The 22,515-nt window shown below is 40.3% G+C and overlaps 1 protein-coding gene across 15 annotated transcripts in view; it reads left to right on the top strand.

The window, feature by feature from the left end:
• The window catches only part of KMT2C (lysine methyltransferase 2C), a 332,701-nt gene that overhangs the window by 217,531 nt on the left and 92,655 nt on the right, over positions 1–22,515 (top strand). For 13 of the 15 annotated variants that reach the window (XM_030550063.1, XM_030550061.1, XM_030550055.1 and 10 more), the window contains 9 exons: positions 3,651–3,770; positions 8,996–9,112; positions 13,078–13,152; positions 13,466–13,567; positions 13,735–13,839; positions 15,046–15,227; positions 15,549–15,713; positions 16,321–16,430; positions 21,787–21,852. In XM_030550063.1, the coding sequence (XP_030405923.1) occupies positions 3,651–3,770; positions 8,996–9,112; positions 13,078–13,152; positions 13,466–13,567; positions 13,735–13,839; positions 15,046–15,227; positions 15,549–15,713; positions 16,321–16,430; positions 21,787–21,852 (1,042 nt within the window). The remainder of the gene's footprint in view (positions 1–3,650; positions 3,771–8,995; positions 9,113–13,077; positions 13,153–13,465; positions 13,568–13,734; positions 13,840–15,045; positions 15,228–15,548; positions 15,714–16,320; positions 16,431–21,786; positions 21,853–22,515) is intronic. The other 2 variants (XM_030550060.1, XM_030550059.1) reach the window with 1 other exon arrangement.

The raw sequence follows: 22,515 nt of genomic DNA, 5'->3' as shown, positions 1-22,515 counted from the left end.
ATGTTTAACATGTGTGCTGTTCAGTTCAGTGATGACTTTAACTAATTCCCTTAATTTCCCAAACAATGCCCTTTTGAAACCAAAATAAACATAGTTGATAACCTGGTTTTGATTAGCCTTCCATTTAATTTAAACTGAATCAACTCATGATTACTTGATCCAAGGTTATTCTTACAATCAACTCTTCTGTGATATCCTCACTCCTTACCCAAACAAAGTTTGAAATTGAATCACCCATTATTGGTTCAGTAATGATTTGACAAGGAAAAATGTCATCTGTCACATCTAGCACTAAGTGGGCTCTACCAGTATTAATAGCATTTATTCTCCAGTCTCTATTAGTCTCCCATTATGACACTATTCCCAGTAGTTTTTCTCTCTCTAATAGTTCTAAAGAGATCTCTGTCTATATATGAGTCCAACCCAAGGGTTTTTAGCAGATCCCTAACACTATCCCAGTGGAACCACTTTTACAGTCTTTCCTCAAAACGATTTTGGCCCAAATAGATTCTGTTTTGTCCATACTACTGAGAGAGCAAAACACTGTATTACATTCATTGTATGTTTCCTAGTGGGTGTTGTGGTGTAGTGGCTTTTTAATCATTTTTAATCACAATGGATGTGCTTGGATACTATGATCATGATTGTCGATGTGAGAACCTAGAGAGAGGGCACTTCTGCTGGTATGTGGGGCTGGGAAGAAGCTGTTATGATGTGTTTATTGTTATTAGGGGACTTGTTTTTAATACAAGAAGAGTTAGATTTATAACTATAGAGTTATTTCAGAGTCTTGGTATATTTTTTATCTCACTAGAAATGACACAATTGCAATCTGAGAAGATCATATGTGGTATTTTATTAAATATTGAAATGAGATGAAAGCTTATGTTTTGTTCATCTTTATTTCTGATTAAAGTATATTTCATAAAGGAGGCATTCGGTTGCTAAACACAGCCAATGGTGATTTAGTAAGCTCTTCTGACCTTTGTTGATGATTTTTTCCCTTTTGTTGTAATTTAGTTGCAGCTGTGCTGTTCAGTTCTGAGGACTCAAGAGTATGATGGAGAATGAGAACTTCCTGTTTATGTCAAAGTACATAATTATTACCATGGTTTTGATATAAGTGAACTGAATAGAACTTTTTCTCCAATGTTGTGCTGTAATGGGCATTAATTAAAAGCCAAAATATAATTAATGCATCTCTTTGATGTAATTAATTTGTTCATACTATTGTGGAAGTGGTGTGTTTTTAATTAAATTTATCTGACACAGAATTCAAATGTGTTTCTGAGCTACAATAAAACTTGGATTCAATTGGAAATTTAAACTATAACAATATGTTTCATAATCATATATAATGCATTTTTTTGAAAGATGGCTATTTCATATTCAAATTTATATTTCTATTACATTTTAAATCAATTTTAAATATTTAATTTCTGGAGAAGTGTGTTTTCTCTGCAGCAGAATTGTTTAATACATTCCAAATAGGACTCTTAATGGTTTTAGGTCTTAAACAGTAGTTTGAGTAATGTGTTTTGAGATCTTTGGATTGTGGCCCTCAAGTGGTATGTTCTTCTCTCCCTTATAAACACAGGATGAGGGAAGAACTTTGATATGCAGAACATGTCCATTATTTTGTTACGGGTAAAGAAAAACTTTATTTATTTAGGGGAAAAACAAATCTAAAATGCCAGAAAGATTTTTGATTTAATTTTCTGGAAAATTATCTTGTTCTTACCCAAACTGGAAACTAGTGTTCTATCTACCTTGATGTTAAAGAGAAGGCTGCATAGTTGCCAAGACTTGATGTCTTACATTTCCTGTAGCTCCTGATCTGCTAACATAATCTCTGACAATGTTATTCTGACAGTTAATGTTATTGATAAAAATAATAATTTATCATTCAACAAAAATATTGATTAGTAAAACTACAATATTTTCAACACGGAGATTTGACTTCATTGGTAGTCTTTCCATTTCCATTGAGTTCAGTGGGAGTTATTACACACACAAGGTGACAGGGATTTATTTTTACTGAGGCCTGGTCCACACACAGTTTTTGTACTAGTATATTTATTTCAGGTAGTGTGTGCTTTTTTCTTTTTAAAACCAATATCGTTATACCAGTATAACCCCTACGGTGAAGCAGTTATACCAGTATAAGTTATTCCTAGTCCTATGCAGAAATAGCTATACAGTACTCATATAAAGCACTTTTATACTTAGTCCTGCCTTGAGTTCAGGGCGCTGGACTAGATGACCTCTCAATGTCCCTTCCGGTTCTATGATTCTATGTGGCTGTGTCCACACTGGGGGACTTGTACTGCTTTTGACTGTACTGGTAAAGTTAAAGTGCTACAATTTCTGTTTGTAGACTAATGCTGACACAAGTAAAAGTTTTAATGAACTATTGGATTCAAAAGAAACTGTTTCCCAAATCTCTTTATTTTGCTTGACGTTTTAGATTTCATTTAAAAAATGTGTGATGTGTGAAGCCAGTGTATGTTTCTTTACGCTTATTGTCACAAAGGCCTATGTTCTAAGGCCTCAATCCTGCAAACACTTTTGCATGGAGATATTCTACATATGTGAATAGTTGGGACTATTCATGTGCTGGATTAGGGTCCTAAATTATTGCTGAATGTAGTTTTTTTTTTTTAATTAACTAATTTTTCCTTATACCATTTTAATCTTAATCCTAACTATGTTTTTGCTTAATTCCAAAGAAGTGGTAAAATTAGTATAATTTATTACTCTTTAGGCATGCTAAATTGTAAATTTAGGGTGAAATTACCTTAGTAAATCATTAGTAAACCTGAAGTCCTTACACAGAGTTCAAGCAAATACTTCAAATCACATTGGAACCCCATTGTGCTGGACATTTGTATAAATACAAATTAAAATAAGACTATGATGATTTTTTTAAAATTCAGCTTTATATATCCTGTATTATGTTAGAGATTATTTGATATTATAGTTTGTTATAATGTAAAACAAATGGAGTTAAGATTTATAGGTGTGAGCTTTTATAATTGTACGTTTGTGGTGTACTTGCAGGTCAGAGGTATTTTGTTAACTGCTCACATTTATTTTTCATTTTTTTCATTTTAGTTTTATTTTTATTTTTATCTCTTTGTCTTACATGCTTCTCAGCCTACGTGTTGTTTTGATTATCAATAATTTTATATTTAAAAAGTGATACAAGGCCGTTTCTTCCTTCAAAGATGTGGATTGAGATATAAAAGGGAATGTACTCTCAAAACCCATCTATGATCTCAAAATAGTATCCTCTTGGCATGGTGATCCAAAATTTAGAGACTTGCTATGATTGCTGTCTATGACATGATGATTATATTAGTCAACCCTCTTTTCTCACATTTTCACTTTGTAGTTTTTTTTAAAGTCACTTTGCAGACCTTTTAACCTCACTGAGGGTTGAAATTTTCTCTGCATAAATTTCAGTAGTGGGTTGAAATTTTCCCCATATGAACAAGTTTAGCAGTTAAGTAAATTTAGGGGAAATTGCCAATGCCTGCATGTGCTTTGCTTTTCAGAAACTTTTAGTTGCTTGCTTTATTTTTTTTAATTTCTTTTATTTTTATGTTGCTGAGTTTTATACATCTATTTTCTCACCTGCCGTATCCTAGGGGGCTTGGAGTACCAATAATACAGTGAGCCCACCTTCCTGGTCCCCAGACATTTCAGAAGGTCGGGACATTTTTAAATCCAGACAGCTTCCTGGCAGTGCCATTTGGAGCATCAAAGTGGTAAATAATTTGTATTTATATTCATGTATCCATTGCTATCTTTCTGCTATAGAGGCTACTAATGAAAACGATGTATAGCTCAACTGAATTAGTCTTCCATTTTATCACTGTTAACTTTGGCTTTTTAAGAAAAGTGGTGAAGTCTGGAGCTTTTAAATTACAAAAATATAAATTTATTAGAGCATATACGGAATGTGATGGCATTGCATAAATTTTGAGTTTTGTATGGCAAGATAATTTGCATTACCAATTTTTAATGAACTGTGTTTTAGTACTTCTCTATTTTTTGGCTATTGCTGTTAAATAGCTGTCAAACAAGTTACTTGAGAGAGTGTGCGTCTGTGTATCCTGAAGCCTGCTGGCAGTAAGGAGAGCCAGACTGAAAAGGACTGAGCTCAGGGCTGTTGCAAAGTGTGTTGCTGTGGAGACATCTTGCAAAAGGCATTCACAGTGACATGTGTTTAAACTTAGAAAAAAGCAACTATTTGTCTGTCTTAGAAGGAGCCAGGCTACTGTCCCATTGATAGCTACCATCAAAAGAAACATAAAGAAACTGAGGGCTTGTCTATACAGAGCAGCAATGCACACTTTAGGGAGTGATTTCTAAAGCACACTAATATGTGTTAATTGCAGGGTTGCTAGGTGTCTGGTTTTTGACCGGATCACCAGTTCGAAAAGGAACCCTGGCGGCTCTGGTCATTGCTGCCTACCGGGCCATTAAAACTCCCGTTGGTGTGGGGCCGTCAGGCTCCCTACCAGGCTCCGCGTGACTCCTGGAATAGGAGACATGTCCCTCAGCTCCTAGGTGCAGGGGCAGTCTCGGGGGGTTTTCTGCACTGCCCTCACCTCGAGCGCTGGCTCCGCAGTGCCATTGGCCAGAAACTGCAGCCAATGGGAGCTGCGGGGGCAGCACCTGCAGGCGGAGGCACGTGCAGAGTCAACTGGCCCCTCCACCTAGGAGCCGAGGGAGGTGTCACTGCTTCAAGGAGCCTCCTGAGGTCAGCGCTGCCTAGAGTCCACACCCGAAACCTCCTCCTATACCCCAACTCCCTGTCCCAGCCTGGAGCCCCCTCCTGCACTCCAAACCCCTCATCCCCACCCAGGGCCTGTACCCCCTCCCACACCAGAACCCCCTGTCTGAGCCCTAAGCCACCAGCACTCAAATTCACTCCCGGAGGCCACACCCCAGCCCTGATCCCCCTCCCACACTCCAAACCCCTCAGCCCCAGCCCGGAGCCCCCTCCTGATCCCCAAACCCTTCATCCATGACCTCACCCCAGAGCCTGCACCCCAGCCAGAACTCTCACCCCCTCCCACATCTCAGCCCCCTGCTCCAGCGTGGTGAAAATGAGCAAGTGAGTGAGGGTGGGGAGAGCAAGCAACAGAGGGAGGGGGCATGGAGTGAGCAGGGGCAGGGCCTCAAGAAGGGGCAGGACAGGAAGTGGGACAAGGGTGTTCAGTTTTGTGTGATTAGAAAGTTGGTAGCCCTAATAATTGGTCAGTGTAGACCCTGCTGCTGTGCACTAAAAGTTCCCTGGTGTGCTTAAACATAATGCTGTTTCAAACAGCACCACATTAAAGCACGCTGGAGAACTTTTAGTGCACACCAGCAGAGTCTACATGGGCTGGTTAACACACAACATGTTGGTGTGCTTTGGAGATCACAACATCCCCACCCCAAAATAAATAAAAGTGTATGTTGCTTCTCTGTGTAGATATGCCCTTACTGGGATTATTACAACACTAAAAAGAGAGAGGGAAAAAAATTAATGAAAAAATATAAAACCATAAGTAGGTTGCTGCTGTTTTCAATTGATTTATTTTCATCTCACTTTAATGATCATGCTAATTTGCTTTATTTTAATTTGATATTAGCTTAGCTATTACTGCTTGAAATATTAATTTTCAGCATAGTGTCCAGCATTAACATTGGTAGAGTTTTATGCTATTTCTGTCATAGTGTTAATCTTGTGAAAATAAAAATACAGATGTGCAATCTAAAACACAAAAGGTTAGGAATTTGTCAGAGCATTTTACTTCTAAAAAAAGTCAATCTTAATATGCAGTGTGTATATATTTTACACTGTGTACGGAGATGGGGGGAAATTAAACTTTTCACTTGGCTACTCAAAGAAACTTTGACCATCAACACCTCCTTCCTTATTCTTATTTCTAAAATGCTGCATGATTACATTGCCTGATAGTGCACAGTTACTTTAATTTATAGTTCCAATAATATTGTTACTAGTGGAATATTTGGATTCCACCTGGCAATAACTATCACCACAAACTTCTGCACCAGGGGTTCTCAACCTTTTTCTTTCTGAGGCTCTCCCAACATGCTATAAAAACTCCATGGCCCACTTGTGCCTCAACACCTGTGTTTCTGCATATAAAAGCCATGATCAGTGTTAGAAGGTACCAAGCAGGGAAACTTCCCTGGGCCCCACACCACAGGGCACCCCATGAAGCTAAGTTGCTCAGGCTTCAGCTTCAGCCCTAGCCCTGGGTGGTAGGGCTCAGAGCACTGGGCTTCAGCCCCATGCATTGGGCTTCAACTTTCTGCCCTGGACACACAGCAAGTCTAATGCCGGCTGTGCTTGGCAGACCCTCTGAAACCTGCTCGCGGCTCCCCAGGGGGCCCCAGACACCTGATTGAGAACCACTGCCTATACCTTCTATAAAAGTAGAGGTTAGTGTATCTGAAAATACTGTTGGCCCTATTGAGGCAATAATGTTACCTTCAATCCATGGAACTATTAATATCAACAGAAGCTGTACATATGGGTCTAGAGCAGTGGTAACCAACTGGTCAATCACGATCGATTGGTCGATCCTAGAAGATCTCCCGGTCAATTGCAATCTACAGTGGTGCAGTGGGGCTGCCGCTAGGGCACACACCCTGCCTGCCTCAACCCCTCATCGCTCCCGGAAGTGGGCAGTACGACCCCAGGCTGGGGGCAGGGGTCTCCCTCTGCGTGCTGCTCCTGCCTGCAGGCACCACCCCGGTAGCTCCCATGGGCTGGGACTGGGGTGCTGTGGCCAATAGGAGCTGCGGGGGTGGCGCTTGCAGAGAAGGGCAGTGCGTGGAGCTTTGTCCATTTTCCCACCCCCACCCCCACAGGGGCACGTTGTCCCCTTCTAGGAGAGTAGGCAGGGAGCCTGCCTTAGCAGCAGCCATGCTGCACCACAGACTGGGAGCTGCTGGATATAAGTGATGCCTGGTAGGAGGCCACACTCCAGCCCTGAGCCCCCTCCCAGAGCCAGCACCCCATACCCCCTCCTACAGCCTGAACCCACTCCTGCACTCCCAAGTCCCAGCCCTGACCTCCCTCCCAGAGCCAGCGCCCTGTGCCCCATCCTGCACCCCAACAATCTGACACAGCCCGTAGTCCCCTCCTGCACCCAAACTCCCTCCCAGAGTTTGCACCCTCCCCCCTCCTGCACCCCAACCCCCTGCCCCAGGCTCAGCCCAGAGCCTCCTCCCACACTGCAAATTCCCCAGCCCAGAGCCCCCCCACCCCCCGTCACAGAGTAAGTGACGGGGGGTGGGGGGGAATGAGTGAGGCAGGGCTTGGGGAAGGGGCGGGACAGATCCTGGGTTGCCCTTAAATTCAAAAAATGATCTTGTGCTTAAAAGGTTGGAGACCACTAGTCTAGAGCAGTGGTTCTCAAACTGTGGGTCAGGACCCCAAAGTGGTTCGCAACCTCATTTTTATGGAGTTGCCAGGGCCAGCATTAGACTTGCTGGGATCCAAGGCTGAAGCCCGGGTTCCACCCCCACTTGGGGTGGTTGGGCTCAGGCTCTGGCCCCCTCTCCCACCACCTGGGGCAGCGGGGCTTGGGCTTTGCCCCCTGGGGTCATGTACTAATTTTGTTGTCAGAAGGGGGTCGCAGTGCAATGAAGTTTGAGAACCCCTGGTCTAGAGCATCGTCCATTGATATTAATGAGAGTAACATCGTTCAAAGGCAGTACATGCATTTTATTAAGTGAATTGTTTTCTCTTGGTATTTTTGGCATCTTAAAATAATTTGAAGTAAGCATTCAGATAGTGATGGTAGACTTGTAGATATTTTGTGGACAGCAAAACTAAGTTAGAGTAGAGTAGCTGTTAACATAGATTTCTTAAAATGCATTTAAAACAAGGACAAACGCTATGTATCTAGTAGTAGAAAAGCATAGTATGAAATCTGCTGTACTGAACATATTATATCTTGACTTGTATAAGAACAGAACAAAAGGTCTAAGGTATATGTAATCTGTTCAAATATAGACAGAAAAATATTGGCCATAATTCTATAGAGACATAGCCAATAATATTTTCCTCTTTCGGAAGTGATCAGTGAGTTTTTTGTTTTCTTTTGCTTTGTTTTCTTTTGTTTTTTTCCAGTTCAGTGTGAAAGCCAAATTAATTAACAATAATAATGTCAGGTAATTAACACTGAAAAAGTATGAAATTTACTTCCCGTGGCCCGCCCCCCATTCACTGTATTTGAATTCACCTCATCAGTTAAGGGATCCCAACTCAACACTCACACCAAGCATCTACAGATAAAACAAGGGTGGGAAAAAGAACAAATCACTAGCAATAAGTATACTTATTACAAATAAAATATAATTTTAGTATTATAAATAATATTTTCTTTTGGGAATTAAACAAATTAAACACTGAAATCTTGATCTTGTTCCCATTGAATCAATGGGAGTTTAGTCACTGACCTCTGTGGGAGCAGAGTTAAGCCCTAACAACTTTTAATGTCGTGTGACTACTGTATATCTAGTAAAGTGCCCATGCAACAGTCCTAAGGCTCATAGCAATACAGTTCCAAAGCAACAGTCAGAACACACCTGGCTGTGTCTGAGCTGCATGTTCTTAAAGAATCAAACAAGAGGTTGTGTTTAACTGGAGTACTAGGCAAGAGGGAGAAAAGGTATTTCAATATTACCAGCTGTGCCTGTAGTAAAAATTAATGTGTTACAGGTTTCAAGTACTTTTATTGAAGGTGATCTTTTTAATAATAGTTGAAAACCACAGACAGAGGAAAAGGTTTTAGTCTGAAGTTAAAGGTATTCTACTACAATTTATGCAGTGATTTAATAATGATGACCTGGCTTGCCCATATCCACTGGAAATCACAGTTCTTCTTATTTATAGTTACAAGGAAGAGTCCCTACACTAAAAGAGATATGGGTTGCATTTAAATTGCTCTTTTATATTAAATAGGGCCGTGGATCAGGATTCCCAGGGAAGCGGAGACCACGTGGTGCGGGTCTTTCAGGAAGAGGTGGCAGAGGTAGATCAAAACTGAAGAATGGGATTGGGGCTGTTGTCACTCCAGGGGTAAGAAAATATCTTTTTAATCATGTATGTAGTTTGGTGTGTAACTTCATTATTCCAGCTCTCATTTTTTGAGAGACATTTTGTATCTAAACAAAATAAGCAATGTGAAATAGTTTTGATAACAATCTAGTTTTCATTCAATGTAATTATATATTTTAGTTAAAAATAGGGAATAACCTGTAGCTAATGGATCCCAAACAATTTTACATCATTTACATTCCCTTTTAAAACGACACTGTTGAGGACCCAGATCATTCTTTCTACTTCCACAAGTGGAGGTGACACTAATTAAGGGAGCTTTCACTGGGCACAGTAGACATGAGAAAAACAAGGCCTATACTGGACTGTATCACCTTCTCTTAACCCCATAATAATTCCCCTGAGGGTACTCCAAAGGTATTGGGGGTCTATGATGGGGAGCTGCCCATGGAAAGCTCTTCTTCTTAGGGCCCCAATTCAGCAAAGAACATAAGCACATCTCACTTTAGTTGTGTGAGTTGTCCGATTGGCTTCCTGGAACGACTCACGTGCTTAAAGTTAGGCATGTGCTTAAGTACCTTGCTGAATAGGGGCATCGCTGTTGATATCAACTTGAATATCCACAACTATTTTAATGCTTCAAAGCACTAATTTACACTTATGGAAAAGCCTAATATTTTAATAGGAGTGCAAGCAATAGATTTTATAGAAATAATTACTAAACACTTATAAAATGTAGTAGAAAATATGGTATCCTTTTTGTGTAATTCTGTAGGTTGGTCTAAACATAGAAAGGTGAACATTTACTACTAAACTGTATAGAATTTTTCCATAAAGGCCTAAAGCTTGATACTATGCCCATTAACATTAATAACAGCCTTTCAGTTTACTTCAGTAAGCATCAGATCAGACTCCTAGAGAAGGTGGATTTTGCACTGAGATGTGATGGCTCTACAGTGGTAGCAAGAGGGAAGGTAGCAGTGGAAAGGCACCAGCCATCTCCTGCATCTGTGGTCTTTTCCCCATGGATGGGAATTTGTGGTAGTAGGAGATCGTACCCAGGGCCCGTGCAACCCATTAGGCGACCTAGACGGTTGCCTAGGGCACTAGCATTTGAGGGGCAGCATTTTGGGTCCTTCGGCGGCGATAATTATTTTGTTCAACCAAGGGGCAGGGGAAATACACACCTAAATTCCTGAATACCAGGTGAAGTAGTGCTACTCATAATCAAAGGAACCTACTGTAGTAGATCTCCTTCAGTCAAATAAAAACAAAGTACTGGAACATCACTATTTTTTCCCCTCTGCTTCTCTGTATTTTTTTTAAAAAGCTCTAATATCAGAAGTTGGTAATTCAAGCATTCTATTTAGTGCTGTATCAGATAGGATTGAACATAGAAAAAAGGTAGTTAGAAATTATTGTTCAAGCTTATGCATTTGAGAAATCCAGTCATAGTATTATGTATTTGTCAGATGTTAATTGTTTTTCATAGATTCTTGGTCTCCTATGTGTCATTTTCATATGGCTCAGGAGAGTAACAAGTTTATGTGTTAGATTTTAAATCAGAAAACAGTAAATTGTCTTGCTTATGTCTTCTAATGAAGGTTTGTTAGTATCCTTGGCTTATTTTGGAAGCCTAGATTATGATTGTTTATGTAAATAATTGTATCTAATTATTGAATCAGTATAAATATATGTAGTGATGTAATTATGTGCAATTACAATGTAATATTACATTTTTTAAATTCTTGTTGCATTTTGTGAAGTACCATTTTATGCATAACACATAGTTTTCTAAAGTCTGGCTCAGTTATTTGAAAATATTTTATTGAAATAATTATGTCTTAAGGTCTAAAAGTATGGAAAAATTGTTTAAAATAAAATGAAAACATTGAGTTACGGAAGCATAAAAACACATTTTAAAAATCCTAATATCTCTCTGGGGGCTTTATGTGCGTTGCCTTCATATAATCTAGATGCTTAAATTGATTTTTGTTGGGGAGGGTCTGTTTTGGGGAGAAAAATTTACTTATCGGCTGGGATCTAAATATCTGTGCAAAATTTTCAACCCAGAGTTAATTTTCACAGTCACATGATAAAACCCTATGGAAACCCATGAATGGGAACAGCTGCACAACCTTAACTGCTATCCATCATTTCTTTAATACAACTGGAGCACTTATCTAAATCAAGTATCAGAGGGGTAGCCATGTTAGTCTGGATCTGTAAAAGCAACAAAGAATCCTGTGGCACTTTATAGACTAACAGACGTTTTGGAGCATGAACTTTCGTGGGTGAATACCCACTTCGTCAGATGCATGTAGTGGAAATTTCTAGAGGCAGGTATATATATGCAGGCAAGCTAGAGATAATAAGGTTAGTTCAATCAGGGAGGATGAGGCCCTGTTCTAACAGTTGAGGTGTGAAAACCAAGGGAGGAGAAACTGGTTTTGTAGTTGGCAAGCCATTCACAGTCTTTGTTTAATCCTGAGCTGATGGTGTCAAATTTGCAGATGAACTGAAGCTCAGCAGTTTCTCTTTGAAGTCTGGTCCTGAAGTTTTTTTGCTGCAGGATGGCCACCTTAAGGTCTGCTATAGTGTGGCCAGGGAGGTTGAAGTGCTCTCCTACAGGTTTTTGTATATTGCCATTCCTAATATCTGATTTGTGTCCATTTATCCTTTTCCATAGCGACTGTCCAGTCTGGCCGATGTACATAGCAGAGGGGCATTGCTGGCATATGATGGCATATATTACATTGGTGGACGTGCAGGTGAATGAACCGGTGATGGTGTGGCTGATCTGGTTAGGTCCTGTGATGGTGTCGCTGGTGTAGATATGTGGGCAGAGTTGGCATCGAGGTTTGTTGCATGGATTGGTTCCTGAGCTAGAGTTACTATGGTGTGGTGTGCAGTTACTGGTGAGAATATGTTTCAGGTTGGCAGGTTTACTGTGGGCGAGGACTGGTCTGCCAGCCAAGGCCTGTGAAAGTGTGGGATCATTGTCCAGGATGGGTTGTAGATCCCTGATGATGCGTTGGAGGGGTTTTAGCTGGGGACTGTATGTGATGGCCAGTGGAGTCCTGTTGGTTTCTTTCTTGCAACATGCAACAAACCTCGATGCCAACTCTGCCCACATATCTACACCAGTGACACCATCACAGGACCTAACCAGATCAGCCACACCATCACCGGTTCATTCACCTGCACGTCCACCAATGTAATATATGCCATCATATGCCAGCAATGCCCCTCTGCTATGTACATCGGCCAAACTGGACAGTCGCTACGGAAAAGGATAAACGGACACAAATCAGATATTAGGAATGGCAATATACAAAAACCTGTAGGAGAACACTTCAACCTCCCTGGCCACACTATAGCAGACCTTAAGGTGGCCATCCTGCAGCAAAAAAACTTCAGGACCAGACTTCAAAGAGAAACTGCTGAGCTTCAGTTCATCTGCAATTTGACACCATCAGCTCAGGATTAAACAAAGACTGTGAATGGCTTGCCAACTACAAAACCAGTTTCTCCTCCCTTGGTTTTCACACCTCAACTGCTAGAACAGGGCCTCATCCTCCCTAATTGAACTAACCTCATTATCTCTAGCTTGCCTGCATATATATACCTGCCTCTAGAAATTTCCACTACATGCATCTGACAAAGTGGGTATTCACCCACGAAAGCTCATGCTCCAAAACATCTGTTAGTCTATAAAGTGCCACAGGATTCTTTGCTGCTTATCTAAATCAAGTATTAAAAAAAAATCAGCAATATATAATTTGCTTCAGCTTCATTGTTCTTCAATTGTGGATGTATATACTATACCTTTAATATTAAAATATGCTATTAAATGGACCTTATGTTTATTAATGAGCAAGAAAAACTGCAAATTTAGCATATTCAGATAAACCTCTGTTTAGCAAAAAAGTGCATTTCTCTCAACCTGTTTACTGCCTTCCCGTTTCCCCCATGTGGATCCCAAGATGCATAAGAGGTACTATCTGGAGGAAGGGGGAAGAGAGACTGCTGCAGAAACCTTTGACATCTCTTTCTTTGCGGTGAGCGAAAGTTAAGCAGAAGGGACCCTCCACATGATGCCAAAAATGGTACAATATGGCCACCAGTATGTAACCTATGGCAAATGTGGATTTTACTTTGTATTAATAAACATTTGCCTGGTTTCCTGATGAATACCCAGAAATACAGTTCTTGAAACCAGCAAATGTTTTTTACAGTTTACAATGTTTTGTATGTATTTATATTCTGAAATACTGTACTCCTTGTTCAGTTCCAGAAGGACAGTAGTAAACAGAGTGAAAAGTTTATATCTTCGGCTATGAAAATGTATTAATATGATATTGTTTTTCGTAGGTCACAACGATGGATGTTTCATCTAACAAAGATGAGGAAGAAAACTCGATGCATAATACAGTTGTACTATTTTCTAACAGTGACAAGTTCACTTTACATCAGGTTGGGATACTAGTGACTCTTATTGTTGTAATGAAAAAGGAATTAATGTCTTTGTTATGAGCTGAATTCTCCAATATACGGGTGGGGTTTTACTTTAGAGCAGCTGCATAGTTTTGGATGTTAGTGTATTGGCCGATCTTTAAAAACTGTTCTTTCTGTCATTCTAGGATATGTGTGTAGTTTGCGGGAGTTTTGGCCAGGGTGCAGAGGGCAGGTTGCTTGCATGCTCTCAGTGTGGTCAGTGTTACCATCCCTACTGTGTCAGTATTAAGGTAAGTGCTTTGTTACATTAAAATTATTTGACAACATTGTTTGCATATTGTACTTGAATAGCACCTCATTGCTTCCAGTTTTGTCATAATTAGGAGAGTCATTAACTTGTTAAATATTCTTTAGCTAATGTGACCATTATTTGTATGCAACTTGTGAAAGACTTTAATTAAATGTCATTTTATAAAGTATACACTGCCTCAAGAGAAATTAACTTTTTTCTAAGTTCATAGGTATAAATAGCACTTATTATTCTAGCAGTTGGTTAAAATAACATGTTGAAATGTAAGCTTAAAATCTTAACACAAGCAGAATTTTTTAAAGAAAGAAATTATAGTGCAACTTCATTTGCTAGGGTGTCAGGTTTAGTTGATTCAATTTGTCTGTTGGCTGTCAGAACTGACAGCAACTGGAGTAGTTAATACATTTCAGATTCATTAGTCTAGGAGAGAATGTGAGAAAATTAAATTTGAATGGTATAAGATGATTTAGCAAGCACATAATAAACTATTTACTGCAGCATGCTGTAAACTGTCTGTTGCTCATTATATAAGTGCTGTTATGTAAAATGTGGGTATTTTTTAAGATACCACTGGGTTTTACTTTGGTTTTACATCTGCTTTATGAAATGCTGTGTGCATTTTTCGTGAGAATATAATTTGGTTTTGCATTCAGATGATTCTTTTAAATTATGTTTTAAATAATTTTAAATAGATGATTTGGTTCTACTCACTAAAACCCCAGTGTTTGGCTTCACAGAGAATTTGGAATGAACCAGGATTTTTTAATGAGTTCCATCTTGGCTTTGCTACAGGCAGATGTATTTTTGCACTTCCCTATGAGCAGACTGAGAAAAAGCTTGTGACTCCCCTGTTGCTCCAAGGAGGGAGCAAACTGGGGTATAGACCCCAGTACAGCATATGTTCCTTGACATGCTGCTGAGCTCTACCAGTCCCTTCCCCATCCTGCTACTTTCCCCAGCCACCTGCTCAAGTAGGGGATATATAGCAGCTTTGCAAAGCCTGCTTCCCTTCCTGCATTGCTACCAGTGATGCAGATAATCAGCACAGGTGCAGCATCCCTTTACACCTCTACCTAGCCAGATCAGCATTGGACCCAACGTTTACTATATTGAAATAAATGTATACAACATTTAAAGCTTGTACAGTTGTTTGGGAATAAGTTACACACTGCCTTCCTATCTGCAGATTACTAAAGTGGTGCTCAGTAAAGGCTGGAGGTGCCTAGAGTGCACAGTGTGTGAAGCCTGCGGGAAAGCTACAGATCCAGGAAGACTGCTTCTCTGTGATGACTGTGACATCAGCTACCACACTTACTGCCTAGATCCCCCACTGCAGACAGTTCCCAAAGGAGGCTGGAAGTGCAAATGGTGTGTTTGGTTCTGGTGTCAGAAATGTTTACTGTTAACCCTTTTTCATTTCACTGTATTTAAAACTATTATTGATCTATTTCAGCTAAGTATTTCCAATGTCAGTTTAAGCATAATTTCTCAGTTAAGTCAAATAATGTTTGAGGGCAGGCATATATTGAACAAAAACACTTACTAGATTTTTTTCTTTGATCAGGCACAATTTAATGTGGAAATCATTGTCTTCCATTAATACAGTGTATTGTGCTAAGGATGCTGTGAGTGCAAACAATGTTGTTTTGAACCCAAGACAGTAAAGGCATTCTTGTTTGTGTTTTGCAGGTGTGTTTGGTGCAGGCACTGCGGAGCAACTTCTCCTGGTCTAAGATGTGAATGGCAAAACAATTACACACAGTGTGCTCCTTGTGCAAGTTTGTCTAACTGCCCAGTCTGCTTTCGCAATTATAGGGAAGAAGAGCTCATTCTTCAGTGTAGGCAATGTGATAGGTAAGTGTTTCTAACATTTTGTGAAGTTATTTCCCATGAGTTACATTTTACCCTAATGATGTAACATGGTAAGGATGGGAGGAAGTTTTGTCTTGCGGTGAAACCAGCTGAAGTGGGACTCAGAATATATTAAATAATTTCCCAGTTTTACCACAGATTTTCTGTGCGAGTCTGGGAAAATTACTAAATTTCTGTGTGTCTTGGTTCTCTACCTTTTTAAAAGTGATATTTGCTTATCTCGAAAGGTTGTTCTGAGTATAAATCTATAAGTACTCGGCAGAGTATCATATAAATAGATAAGAACAAAATAGACCACATATACAGGCAAAGCTATGCTAAAAAGTATCTGCAACACAAATACAGTTTTCCTTCTTATTAAGGGTGACAATGTGAGGGAGTGTATACAGTATTTAACCACATGTATGGGAAAAACCATACATCCAGAACATAGGTCATCATAGTTTCTTCCTAAAATAATCAAATTATATAAATATTTCCTTTTATTTATTATTACCTCAAAAACCGTATACTGATATTTGAGTCTCTTAAAATGTTAGCCATTTCCTTTAAATTGTATTTCTTCCCCACCCCCCCATTTAATTTCTAGGTGGATGCATGCAATCTGCCAGAATTTAAACACAGAAGAGGAAGTGGAAAGCATAGCTGATATTGGTTTTGACTGTACCATGTGTAGGCCATACATACTACCAACAAACGGTAAGAGGACTTTTGAAACTAATGACTTGTCAGCAGTGCACAATGCAATAGAGTAGGTTTGGGAATGTTTTTATGGTTCTGTGCTATGGTTGGTAGAGTTCTGGATCATTGCAGAATGGAGGCTTTCCAGTTTTTAGAGGCTAGTTCTTTAGCACTCCATAGTGACTGACTGCAGGAGCACCATTACAGCATCAGGAAAGATTTAGCAGATTGTCAGCAGTTGAATTATGTTATATAGAGGGGGGAATATGAACAATTTATTGAAGGTGGGTTGGGTAAATACCCATAAACCCTGTGTGAGCCGGAGAACTGTTTCAAATCGTGGTGTAGGGAAGATGAAACACAACTCAACTTCCCAGCTGTCAGGTGGGAAAAAAGTATTCTGATTCCTTAAAGATATTGCACAAGAACCTCAGCTTCCAGTTCCAGACAGGGTAAACCTCTCTGAACGTAACACTTTCAGGCCTTCTGAGGTAGCAGTAGTGGTACCCAGAGTGTACATGACATTTCCTCTATCTTACACAATCACACACTGCTAATGCCACTACTTCTGTCCCTAGAACTTTGTAGCCAGTTCCTTCTTGACTACCATCAGTGCAAGAACTCTCTGCAGAAGTAGCATCCAAATCACTTAACAGCTGCAGCCATGCTCACTCCCTGTTACAGTATTGCCAAATGGAAGAGATGAAAAATCATGAGTCACACTCCTTTAAGAGATCAGAAGTCATGAGTCCAATCCCCAAAAGTCATAAGACTGTTCCAAAACTAACAATTAAAAAAATATGAATTGGGGCAGGGGAGGCGGTTGTTTATCATTTGATTTTTGAACCCCTCCCCCTGCCCATCCCCTTTGTGCATGTGCAAGTGAGACAATATTGTCAAAATTTAATCTCTCAAGTTTATAGGGAAAGTGATTTTGGTCTCTGCTGAAGGAGCTCTCACCTCCGCATTTGCCCATGCCCAGCCCAGCAATTCATTCTGCCCCCTCTCAGTCCAAACTGCCCCCCCATCAGTTCAGCTCCCCCTTAGTTCATTCCCCTAGTCCCCTGTCTCTCAGTTCTGCCTCCCACCAGCTCGCCTCCCAACAGCTCACCTCCCACCACTTAGTTCTGCCCCCCAGCTTGTGTGCTTTTACTGGGGTTCTTCAGCCTCTTTTCCCAGGCCTTGGGGGGCTGCAGCAGGTCCTCTACTTCCCCTTCTAGGCAGGGAAAGAGCAACTCCTTCCTAGGCTAGATGTTGCAAGTAGGGGGGAGGAGCAAAGGTGCCCTCCTGTCGCTCACAGGTAAGAGGGGAAAGTGCCCTCCTGTGAGAATGGCTTTGAGCTGCTGAGGGGATGGAGGAGAGAGCTCTGCCTGCAGCAGCACTGATTGGTTATTCTGCCCCAGGAGGCTGGCAAGTGAGTCAGAGAGCCAGTCAGAGGGCTTATATAAGCTAGAGGGTTGTAGCTTCACACGTTATCACAAGACTCGCTCCAGTCCAAACCAGAATTATATCATGTGGAAAACTTGCACAAGTTGGCAACACTATTGGCTTATTACCCATTCTTTTATAGGACTGACTGATTTCTGATGCTGATGGTTCTTTTCTTCCTTTGTTGTTCTCCTTGACCACACTGCAGCCTTTGGCATTATGGGAAACCATTCTGTCTTCTAGAACCGCCTCTAAAGTTGTGCAAGTGTCTCTGCTTCTCTCCTGCCATGGTTCTCCTATATATTGAACCATTTTTCATCTGTTCCTGGTGGCAGTGAAACCTCTGCCTGGGAGCTTATCTTCACTGCTAAAAAAGCTGTGATTTTATTTCAGGATAACTGCCACACATGAGCTATCCCAAGGTGAAAACACAGTGAAGACAAGGCACATCACCTTTATCATGATATAAACTTGCCAAGGTTAGTCCTATATTCCCACTTGGAGTTGACCACAGAAAGCGTACCTTGTGGTAAAACTAAAGTGCCTTATCTTCAGTATGTTTTTATTTTGGGCTATCTCAAATGTGTTTGTTACCCCCAAGGTAAAAGTACAGGGTTCTTTTAGCAATGAAGATAAGCCCCAGAACTGCTCTTCTGGAAGGTTGAATTTGCAACCTTCTGCCTTGTTCAGCCTAATGCTCTGTCCATAGAGTTTTGTCAGTAAAAGGCAGCTTTTGAACATGAAACAGTGGAGGTGCACGCATTGCAATGCCACTTTTGGCAACAAAACTCTTCAGTTTTGGCAACAAAATAAAACCACCTTGACAAGAGGCATAAAGCTTTTTTGTGGCACACTTAAAGCAGCAAAGTGTCAGTGCAGACGCTGCCATTCGTTATATCGCCGTAACTGGCCTCCCCCAGTATCCCACAATGCCTGCCGTGACTGCTCTGCTTACTGTTTTGAACTCATCTACCCTGCCAGCATGTGCCCCTCTCCTTTCAAAGCTCCTGGAAGTTCTGATAGCTGAGTATGCTACTCAGCTTCAGCAACAAAGCAAATCATTAACATGGAATACTCCTGCTGTCTCCCATACTACAAGCAAAGAGGCAGGGGCGGATGTGTGTGTATTTGAGAGGCTGCTCTGCTGACAGAGCCAGGGAGGGAGGCCGGGGCTGGTGTCGGAGGTGTCCTCCTCCCCCTGCTTCAGAACTTGCTTCCTGCAGCTGTCTGAACTTAGAGACAGCATGCCAACATGCTCACTCTTCCCCAACATACACTCTGTTTCTGTTTCTCCCATACATGCACACACTCCCTGCCTAACCGTCTCTCCCCTCCAATCCCCGCCCCCACACTTGAGTTGAAAAGCAGCTGACAATTTAGTAGGGTGCCTGTGGAATGATGAGACTGAGAAACCTGCGTCATGTGTTGCTGTACCTGCCCTGTAAAGCATTGCAAACCCTTCCCAAGTCATCCTGCGGCCAATTGCACAGTGGGATAGCTACCCACAGTGCACTGTTCTCTGTGTGGATGCAAGAGGTACTATTGTGGATGCACTCTGCTGACACAAGGAGCATAACGTGTACATGCAATAGTGGTTTAATTAAAACAGCATCGCTTTTGGCCACAAAACTCTGCAGTGTAGACATAGCCTAACTGCTCTGTCTGTCATCCATCTGTACTCTGACCTTAATTATCTTTTTCCACTGTTACTCAACTCTGCATATCTTTTACCACCTTTAAAGACTCCTCCCTAAACACTGTCTTTGTCTGTTTTATCCAAATAAATTTGTGATTTTGGGTTGAGTTTGCTGCAGTTCTCCCCTTTGGCAAGAAGAATATCCTTGAACACAATTCCATTTCTGTCTCCATCCTCAATTCAGATCTGCCATTTCTCTCTATTGTCTGTATTAATTTTCTTATCTCGGGTATCTGTAAATCTGTCTGTTGCCACTGTCAAAACATAATTTGTTTGTGCAACTTCCTTGACTTAGTCTCTAGAGACTTCACTTTTACCATCAACTGTTTGACTATTGCACCTCTTTCCTAATTGACCTCCACAAGCCCCAAGTCTCCAAACTGCAGCATGTACATGAATACCACTGCCCACTGTCTTGCTTATCAGTGAAACATATCCAATCACCCCATCCTAAATCACCTCTATTGCTTTCCTGTTTACTTCAGTTCCAGTTCAAAATTGCCCTTTTTGTTTTAAAACACTCTGTGGACTAGATCAATTGAGCTCATATGTGAAGTCTGATTCTACTGACCTTACCACTCCATTCATTAGTATCTGCCTGCTTCTGTCCTTTCCTGTAATCACACTGGAGCTACTCGTGCCTTTCCTCCTGCAGTTTTCCTGTTTTCCCTCTATCTCATCATTTCAAAACCTATTTCCAAATTTCATTTTCATATGTATCTTTTCTTCCTTACTTTTTCCTGTTCATTTCTGACTCTTGGGTATGTCATTTAATTTCTTTCTCCCACTGGTGTGGGCTTGTTGATTGATCACTTTAAGTTATTAATCAAAGTGCTTAGCTAATTATTTGTACCATATAGCATTCTCGGATGGTCTGTAATTCTGGCATGATATAATTACAGCTTGTGTAAATGATACTGACATAAAATAAAGTTGTGTTGCATAAATGTAGTATTCTGCAATATTTTTAAGGGAGTCTTGTTAATTTGTTCAGACCAAACTTTCACTGGTCTTAATTTTTTGGATATTTTCTTTGAGGATTATTCTCTAGATTCTAAATATTTTCCTTTTTATCAATCTATTCTCTATTTTGTTAAGAAAATAAAAACAACAAGCTGCTATTTCTGCAACTTATATATAAACACGTAAGCTGACTTCAAGTTCCATAATTGCGTGTATGCAGAGATAGGTGGTTTCTTGTGTAGCTAGGTCGCAAATCAAATAGAGGCAACTACATTCTCCTCCAGCTATTCCTTCTGCATGGCCTTCTAGGGTTGCACCATGTAACATTTCAGTCTGGAGGTCACAGAAACCTAGATAACAGGAAAGGAGTGGTCATAATTGTTATGATAAAATAATGTGGGGAAAAAGTACTTCCAAGTCCCAAAAAAGTACCCCATAACTATGGATCTCCTTGTTTGTTGTTTATACAACACCATAGGTGTGCATGGTGCTTTACAATCCTTGGTCTGAGTTGCTGGCAGACTAAATCAGTCACAAGAGCGGACACTATCTCTGCCAGACTTGATAGACAGATGTTTCCCTCAACCCACTAACATCACTTCCAAATTGAGTTTCTGCCAATTCACTTTTATTCATGTTCCTATCTTGAAAAATGGTCTAACTGCTCCATCTGAGTTTTACAAGAGACCTAGAGTAGCATGTTCTCTGTGTTAGAGCCTCATTTTCTCTCACAGTAGCCTCACATACACATTGTACAATAAGGCTGACAGGAGAGAGCCTCTGAAATCCCACAAGTGGGAGCCCTCGGGGACAATGAATGATTGCCCAGTGCAGTTCTCTGGGAATTCTTTGGAAGAAAAGGAATCACTGCTCTGTGATACCACCCACCCCAGCCATAATGCATGATTAAGTTGGCAAAACCTTGCTGTCACCAGTCAACTGCTTGACAATGTAAAAAACCCAGTGTACTCACCTGCTCATTGTCCATGAGTAGGCGATCACAACCAATGTAGTCTCCATACCATACATAGGTCTGGGAAATCTGAGTGCTCCAGGTGACCCCCAGAGTTTCTTGTTAGCCATCTTTTCAATGATGATGGGAATGCAACCAGGTTAATCATTTTATTTGTAAGATTCTAGGTGTGTGTTGCCAATAATATAAAAGAGAGAGTATAAAAAAAAGCATAAAAGAAAATTAGTTGGCATTGGCACCTTAAATCAATTCTGCACTATCTCAATAAATGAATTATTTGAATTTATTTAAACTCACTAAATTTTATTTTTCAGTACCTTCCTCAGATTGCTGTGACCCATCAATTGCAGCTCAGATTGTTTCAAAAGTAAAAGAACTAGGTAATTTTTAAAAAAATGCTTAATCTTTTAATTATCTAGAATAATTTTAACTGATATTTTTATTTGGAACATAGAAATTGTTTTCTCTGTTTTTATCATAGATGCACTACTAAGACTCCTTTATCTCAGTGTAACGTTTGTTGTTTTCCTTGTCCTCCCTTCCCTTTATCTTCTATTATTTGTCACACCCACTTTGTTACTATTATCTTAAATTAGGCACTGAGCCTGCAGAAATTTAAGCACATGCTTAACTTGAAGTTCATGAGTAAACAATAAATAATCCCATTGGTAACAAGTATTCTCATTTAAATAATTGGGGCTGTTCATTTCATGTGCTTTAAAATTAAGCATGCCCATAAGTTATTGAAGAATCAGGACCTTAGCCTGTAAACTCTTCAGGGCTTCCTGTGTTTGTAAAGTGCCTAGTGCAGGGTGGGCCCGATCTTGAGTGGGGCCTGTAGGTGCCACAGCAATTAATGTTGTTTGTAATACTAGCACCCAGAGGTCTCAATTAAGCCCCATTATGTTTGATGCTGTACTTATATATAGTAGAGGTCAGTAGCTATTGCAAGGAATTTCCTGTCTTAAAAAGAGTTTGAAATGTATAAAAAAAAATTATGATACAACAAAATTGTTGTACAATACAATGAATAAAAATGTTGC

Source organism: Gopherus evgoodei, chromosome 2 (assembly GCF_007399415.2).
Source record: "Gopherus evgoodei ecotype Sinaloan lineage chromosome 2, rGopEvg1_v1.p, whole genome shotgun sequence".
NCBI lineage: Eukaryota > Metazoa > Chordata > Testudines > Testudinidae > Gopherus > Gopherus evgoodei.
The sequence above is the reverse complement of the archived record's forward strand: the minus strand, read 5'-3'. Positions and strand labels throughout refer to the sequence as shown.